This window comes from Serinus canaria, chromosome 2 (assembly GCF_022539315.1).
Source record: "Serinus canaria isolate serCan28SL12 chromosome 2, serCan2020, whole genome shotgun sequence".
Taxonomy (NCBI): Eukaryota; Metazoa; Chordata; class Aves; order Passeriformes; family Fringillidae; genus Serinus; species Serinus canaria.
In genome coordinates, this window is record NC_066315.1 from 149,719,979 (window position 1) to 149,727,699 (window position 7,721).

General features: G+C 50.7%; 1 protein-coding gene across 1 annotated transcript; it reads right to left on the reverse strand.

Annotated features, from left to right (window-relative positions):
• Positions 1-944: 944 nt before the first annotated feature.
• On the reverse strand, positions 945-7,370 carry ARC (activity regulated cytoskeleton associated protein). The gene is made up of 3 exons (XM_009088475.4): positions 3,781-7,370; positions 3,078-3,244; positions 945-2,709 (listed from the first exon to the last, which is right to left on the reverse strand). Exon 1 carries the CDS (start codon positions 6,539-6,541, stop codon positions 5,327-5,329), a length of 1,215 nt encoding a protein of 404 aa, XP_009086723.1. The 5' UTR covers positions 6,542-7,370; the 3' UTR covers positions 945-2,709; positions 3,078-3,244; positions 3,781-5,326.
• Positions 7,371-7,721: the final 351 nt, after the last annotated feature.

Here is a 7,721-nt window from a genome sequence, read left to right on the forward strand (position 1 = left end):
CTTCAAAAATTTCCTTCTCACTCTTGCCAAGAGTTTGTGGTTGAAGAGTTGCAAAGAGCCGGAGACTCAGCAGCTTTCCTTGAGGCATCTTTGGCCTCCAGATCATCTCTGCCTCTCCAACCTGAGCTCAAAAAGGATCTCTGGGAGGTCCATTGAGCATTTATTCCCTGCTGTAAACGGAATTACTCCTTTTGTTTCTCCAGCTGACCCACCCAAGTGCACACTGACAGTTGCATCCCACCCTGGACTGTTTTCCTTCATTGGAGAAAGACCAGGGATGGAGCAGGGAATGGGGCTAAATCCATCTGAGTGCAAACATTTTCTGGAAAAGGATCTGCAGAGGCAGAGTCCTTTGGCTGAACATCTTTGGGGACAATCAATCTATTGCTAAAAATAAACATTTCAGTTTAAAACACTCTGAACTCCTTTCCCTGCTGTGTTCCCGGACTCCAGCCTGGATAACCCCCGGATGTTTCAGAGGTAATGAACCCAAGGAATTGAGAATGCATCAGATAACAAATCCCCAGCTCCTGGATCTTATCACTCACAAAGGCTCTTTGGTTGTCAAATGGAGCTGATTGAGGTTTAATTTCTTTACCTAGTCCTCTCTTGCCTCAGTTCTGTGAATTTCTCAAACATGGGCAGGAATGTGACTGTCCTCATTTCAAGGATTCTTCTCTCAGCTGTACCCAACCAGAGCCCTGCAGGATCCACAATCCCACAAAGGGCCACTTCTCCCAACCTCATGGGCTACATCTGACTCAGTTTTAGGGTCTGAAAAACTCAGTGTGTTTCATTTTTTACATCAACCACATGCTTTTGCTGAGAAAAAAAGATTTCCATAAGCCAGGTAACCCAAATAACCCCAAATTTTCAGAGGGCAGTAGATACTTGAGTCACCCATGAACCAAGGAAGAAAGAGCAGGAAATGAGGCAGGAAGCAATTGAAGCAGATATTTCAAAGTTTTATTGTATAAATCTACAAAAGGCTTTGCTACAATAGCAAATCAAGTGTAGCACTACTCTACTGACAGGCTCTAGTGGCTTGGGGTGATCTTGTAACTCCAACATGACACATGAGGAATAAACTGCCTGATCCAGTCGGATCCAGGGCAGGTGATGTCGGCTTACAAAGACCTTTTGGCTTCAACCCCTACAACCTGCAGCGATTCGACGCGTTTGCCTTTTGCACGAGGTTGCTTGAATTAATAATATCTCTAGTAAAAATAAAAACTCTAAAGTAGTTTCATCAGTAAATGCAAAATCGCCTAAGGAGGAAGGGAAAAAAAATGCAGTGGTTGAAATCTGCTAAAGTTCCAGAGGTACAACACATCCACACTTCTCATTCACGTGACTCTGCCCCAGGAAAATAAACTACCAGTCCTTCCTGGAGAGGCTGGCAATAAAAACCAGGGTGCTACAAGTAAAGCTCCAATTTGCTGGGAGCAACAATTGAAATCAAATCAGCCCAGGAAATTCAGTTCTGCACACTCCAAAAAGCCAGCTGAAAATGTAAAAAAAACTCAGGACCAAATGACCAAGTAGCACAGACAGGCTAATTCCCTAAAAAAAGCAGGAAAAATAAAATGCCTATTGAGGCAGTCTAGTCCCTTGGAAGAGACTGTGGAAATGAAGCACCTCAAAATCAAATATCATTTAGACCTTAAGATGATGCCCGGGAATCTGCCTTTACATGGTTTTATGGAATTTTCCAGTCCTGGACATTTTTGCTGAGCCTTGTTGGAATGTGCCTTAGGTCCCTCTGGCTTAATTCAAATGCAACAAAACACCACAGAATTTAAGTAATGTGGATTTTTTTTGCTCAACACACACACACACACTCCCCCCACCCCCAACCCCCACTGACACACCCACACCCACACCCACACGCAGGACAGTTGGCTCTGGAAGAGAGAGGAACCAACTGGACCTCTTCGGCTGAGAGATGAACCAAAACTGTCTTGTCCAGCTCACTCGAGCTCTTTTTGGGCTCCCTGGGTCTGGATGGAAACAGTCACTCCAAAGCCAGCACAAGAACCCCAGTTCTTGCGGTAACTCTGGCCCATGCAGACCCAGAGAGCGCCTGCTGTCTCACAAGGCTCCTTGCTGGCAAGACAGCTGGCCCAGATGTGCAGGCTCCAACAGTTCAGACAAGCATCTGGACCGTGGGATGCTTCTCCAAACTCCGGGAGCCCTTTGAGGTTTGGAACGGATACCCGCATGAAACGACTCAGGAGAGGTGAGTTACAGCACGGCCAGCGGGAGGGTTCGTAGCCAAGGCAGGATCAGCCCCTTGGCAAAGTTAATCAGGACAGGTTTTTTTTCAGTGAGGATCATTTTCTAGTGAAGAGTTCTTTAGGTGAGTCCCAGCGGCCCCAGACTGCAGAGGTGCAGAATCCTCTCCACAGAAAGTCAGCATCCCTGCTGTCCCCAAAGCCTGGACTTGGTTCTTCTGTTCTGGCCTTTCTTTCCATTCTCAGCACTTTCTTCTGTGCTTGGAGTACCTGGACCAGCTCAGGCTTTTCTTTGTCCTGCTGGAAGCAGCTTCCCAGTTTCATTCTGGCTCTCAGCACCTTGAATGTTTGCATTGCACTGCATGGGAGGCTCTTTGGTGCGTGGTTTGCCCTCTGTCTTCCTGCAGCACTGTCTTTTCCCCTGGGAAAGCTCTTGGACACCGAGAAGGAATCTCAGCAACAGCAGCAGGGATTGCTGGAAAAGAAAAAAAAAATGCACAACTCCCATTAGATTTCTGAAGTGGAGAGAAAGGGGGAATTCTCAGGACCTGGGATTGAATTTCGCTGTGCCAGCAGGTGTTGGGGTTTAAGGATTTGCCCATGGTCCAGCCAAGGGAAAGCCACAATGTGCAGTCCCTGGAGCATTGATTACTGGGGCTGGTGCTTGGGTTCTGAAACCAAGGAGCTGAAATCCCACCTCTCTGGTGGTGCCAGGCTGCTGCAGCCCCTGGGACTGAGGTTTCAAGACCAGCACAGCTGTTTGCACTTGGGCTGTTCAATATCTCAGGTCAGGGCACTGGAGAGATTAAGGTAGACCCAGAAGGCAAAATGGGATGTAATTACCTGTGCCAGTCTTTCCTTCAGGTGGTGGATCTGGCTGTTGGTGGCTGAGGGTCCTGAGAGCAGGTCTGATGTTGAGGCCTTTGTTTTGCAGCTTTTTCCGTGGCTTTCCTCCCAAATGCTGCATGCTGCAAAGTGATTCCTTCTCAGAGGAGGATCTGAGTGAGTCACTGGAAGCAAGAGGAGACAAAGCTTGTAATACACGGCCAGCTCATCCTCAGCAGTGACTCCCACTCCCCCATCACTCAGCCCGGGTCATTAGTGAGAAATGCTCCTTTCTCTGCACACAGAGATGTTGACAAACTGAGAACGAGTGAGAGGAGAGCTCCCACCATTCCTGAGACCAGCTCCCAGCAAGGATGCAGAGCAGACCTGCAGCTCCTCCGGGCTGTGCATGGACCTGGGATGTGCTGCCTCAGGAGGGGACTCAAGCACAGAGGTTTTCCATGAAGGACAAGGCAGGTTCTGGGGCTGAGCTAATTAAGAAGCTTCCCATTCTTTTGCCAAATTAATCAGAAAGTGCAGCATACTGCCCTCTTTCAAAACTTTTCCCATTCCTGTATTTCCCTTTGGCTGGCTCTCCCTTCCCCTTTCTCCCAACCCCAATGCTTCATATCCCTTTCCTGCTGAGTTTTTATCCCAGTTTCTGCTGGACATACTATGACCAGTTTAGCTCTGAGGAGAGAATGCCAGAGAGTTTCCTTACCTTCAGCCTCTTGGAAGGAGTCACAGCAAAGGCCTTCCGAGCCACCGGGGCCACATGTCACCGCTGTGGCAGCGCCAGGAGCATCCCAGGGTCACGCCTGCTGCTGCATCCCTGCTGTTTATTTGGTCTGGAGGTGGATGCAGATGATGCCCAAGATGTGTCCAGCCTCAGGAAGCTTTGGAGAGCCAAACTTCAGGAATCTTGCTTCTCTCAGTCCTGTCATCGAGCACTGGTCAAAGGTGAGTGCTGAGCGTTTCCCGTCTCAACACGGAAGAAGTCACAAAGTCCAAGTCCATCTCCATCTGTGACGAGATGTTGCAGGAATTCCTCTGTGAGCAGACAGAACTCTGTCCTCAGGAGCTCCAGGACAGGGGTGCCAGGCTTTCCAGGAGCATTTGGAGTCTGTCTGTGTGAGCAGAAACTCCTTGCAGCGATGCACAGGCTAAAACTGTGCTGGGGCACACAGATCCTCTCTTCACTTCTTTTGGCTTTTACATGGCAAAAGCTCCTGTTGTCTCCACACATCAGCATGGACTCGATTTGCTGCTCTGGGGATATTTTGCTCTGAATTTAGGATGTGTTTGTTTGTTCCATTCAAAGAATAAGGATTTTTTTCCCTTCCCTCCCCCCCAGTCTCTCTCAAAAGAGCTCTGGTGTCTCCTCTCTCTACCTTGAACACCCTTTTTTCTCTGAAAGGAATGAGACTGCTCCTTCAATAAATGAGCTCAGAATTTAATTAGAAAATCTGTTTCCTGCTGAATGCACAGGGTAATGTGCAGAGAAAGGATGAAATCTGCCTCTGCACTGCAGTGGCCTTGAAGTAGAGTGAGCAGAAACTAAGACAAGAAGTAAACCAGTAAGAGCCTCTTGAGAGGAAACACATTAAAGCAGGTATTAGGTGCAGTGAAATGAAAACCACAGAAAATAATCCAGATTCTTAAAGCTTTCAGTTCCTGAAATAATAGGATTTTTTTTTTCTTCTTAAACAGAAAAATAATCAAAAAATTTACTTTAATCCTTTGGAGCAAGTAAGAGCAGGAGATTGCCAAGTGAACAGAAACCCAGAGGTTAATCAAAAACAGGCAAGGGTCAAAAAGAAAGCTGTCTCCTCAGGACAGGGCCACCCTCTCAGAGGAGGGAGGAGAGAAGGAAAAAGAGAGATCCAGATGGGTAGGAACCCTCCAGCAACTGCTGCACTCGTATGAAGTCCTTGAGAGCTGCCAGCACCGAGCGGCCGCTTCACAAGTTGGGAATTGTCTCTAGTTTCTTGTCAGGGAATTCTCATAAAATTGGCTGTTCCCCTGCAGTGGTGCCAGCAGGGTGCCCAGCACCACAGCATGGCACGGCCTGGGTGAGGGGGGCAGCCCCATCCTGGGGTGCCTCTCCCCCACCACCTCCCTCCCCCCAGGAGCAAAGCCAATCCCTCTGCTCTGGGCTGTTGGACTGAGCACTCCTCAGGTCTCAGCCAGAACTTCCCTCCAAGGAGAAGCTTCCTAAATAAGCCCCCTTCTCCCTTCCACGGAACCCAGACCCCCTTGAGGGGAGCTCATATGACAGTGGCTGGGGGGCTGGGGGGCTCTGGTTGAGTCCCATTGCTGGGCACGGGACTGGCGGTGGTTGAGGGGGGCACGGTCTCCACGGAGTCTCCTGGCTGAACCTCAGGGGTCCTCTGTGGGCTGGGCTCCTCAGAGTGCTCCATGTTGCCTTGGACTTCCTTCCCCCTCTGGATCAGCTGCTCTAAGGTCTTGGGCAGGGGGTAGCTCAGGAAACGCTTCAGTTTGGGCTGGAGGGTGCCTACCACGTACTGGATGATCTCCTCCTCATCTGCATCCACATAGAGGGTCTGGTACAGGTCTCTCTTGCGCCAGAGGAACTGATCCAGGGGCTCCCCCTCTTTCTGGGGCAAATCCAGCTCCCTTTTGATGGCATCCCTAGTCAGAGTTCCCTCGCTGTACTGCAGGAACTCCTTCTTGAACTCGACCCAGTTTTTGACGGAGTCCTGCTTGTACTCCCACCACTTTTTAGCTGGGCCGTTCATGTGGTTTTGGATCTGAGACAGCCAATACTCCTCTGTTCCACCCACCTGCTTTAAGTATTCCTCCAAGTGGCTCAAGAACTCCCGGGGATCCTCAAACACCTGGGTCTCCACCGGGGAGGCTGGAGCATCCTCCGACACAGAGACCCACTGGTAGGAATCGTGGCCCTGGGGGATGCTAGGCACCTCCCCGGGAGGAGGGGTCAGGGCATACATCTGGCTCATGTCCAGGGCATAATCATAAATCTCCCCCTCACTTGGCCTTATCTCCGGGCCTCCCACCCCGACGGACACCGTCTGCTTGCCCTGCTCCCCAGGGCAGTATTTGCCTCCCATGGACTCCAGGCGGTCAGCCCACTTTTCCAGGCGGAAAAAGACCTCCTTCCAAACATTCATCTCCCTCTTGACCCACCTCTCCAGGTGGGCAATGGTCTCCTGGCATCTGATCAGGCAGGCCTTAATGGACTTCTTCCATCTCTGGTTTTCAGTTGGGACGTGGTCCTCTAAGTTGTTCTCCAACTTCCCCACGGATTTCTGCAATCCCTTCAGCTCCCGCTCCACCTGCTTGGAGACCTCTGTCAGGAGGTGCCGGTGGGTCCTCCGGACATGCTCCAGCATTTCTGCCCTGCACTTCCCTATCTGCAGAATCACATTGGGCTTGTTGGCAACTCCACGGTGCCCCTGGAAGGAGTGGACGCCCGCGCTGGTGACATTGTCCAGCTGCATGGCTCCGACCGTGTGAGTGGCAAACACAGAAAGAACTGGGTTATAAGCCCCTGGCACTAAAGCTAGATCCCAAAAACCCCACCAGAACACTTCCTAAGAGACACACAGAGACTTCTAAACCCCCCTCCAAGGACTTTTGGACACAAACACAACCCAATCAGATATCACCGCAGAGCGAGCTGGTCGGTCCACGTGGATCCCAGAGAGAGTTGTAGGCAAATTTCTCCCGGTGCCAAGCTGGAAACGCCGGTCTCACGTGTTCAGGGGAGTCCCAGAGAGAACCAGGATCCTCCAGGAACAGAGAGAGAGGAGTTGGATAGGATGTCCAATCCCGCTGGGAATCTGGGACGCCGCAAAGTCCCCGCCGGAGAAAAATCACAGAGATGCACAAAGAAGCTGGAAGCTGCAGCAAAAATCCGGGTGATTTCTCCTCGGGCAAACTAGGTGAGTCGAACACCGCTTTCACTGGAGATGCAAAGAGCTGCTTCTCCTCCCTGTCTGAACTGCCACTAGTCCAGGCTCCTCCGTCTACTTATACTCCACGCAGCTCAACATGTGGGTGGTGCCCAGCCTCCTCTCGCACTCTCAGCGCAGCGTTCATTGGAGGAAAAGCGAGGCCGGTGTCTGTGGCAACCCAGATTTTGGCAGCCTCCCCTCGCTTGCCACCCCCTCGCTCACGCCCCCAGACTCGACGCGAGAAGCGCTTGAAAGGTGCTGGAGACAGTTGGAGAGATGGATGAGTAATCGCACCTTCCGCCTCTCGGAGCGCAGGAAAAACACTTATTCCTTCCACAACTCTTTACTCAGCAAGGTCATCATTAACATGCGTCCCCTGGCAGGGCTCGGGGAGGGCGGGATGAGGAGGAATCCGGTGTGTCAGACGCCCCCGCACGCCCCCTGCACTCACACACACACACAGGGTGAGCTCATTCCTCATGCAAATGCCTGGGAATCAACAGCGCAAAAAAAAAAAAAAATTATAAAAAAAAAAAAAAAAAAAAAAAAAAGAAGCAAAAAAGGGAGGGAATAGAAAGGAAAAGCAAAGAGGAGGGGGGGAGATGCAGAGGGGGAAACACTCAAAGGAGCCGCTTCAGCACAAATTGGAGCGCTCTGGACTTTCTCAGGCTTTGGTAGGTGGGAGTCATCCCCGAGGCTTAATTGCACCAGACCAACCACTATC

Bases quoted from the DNA above. Each gene is read 5' to 3' on its own strand.
- ARC (XM_009088475.4), bottom strand. From the start codon at position 6,541: ATGCAGCTGGACAATGTCACCAGCGCGGGCGTCCACTCCTTCCAGGGG.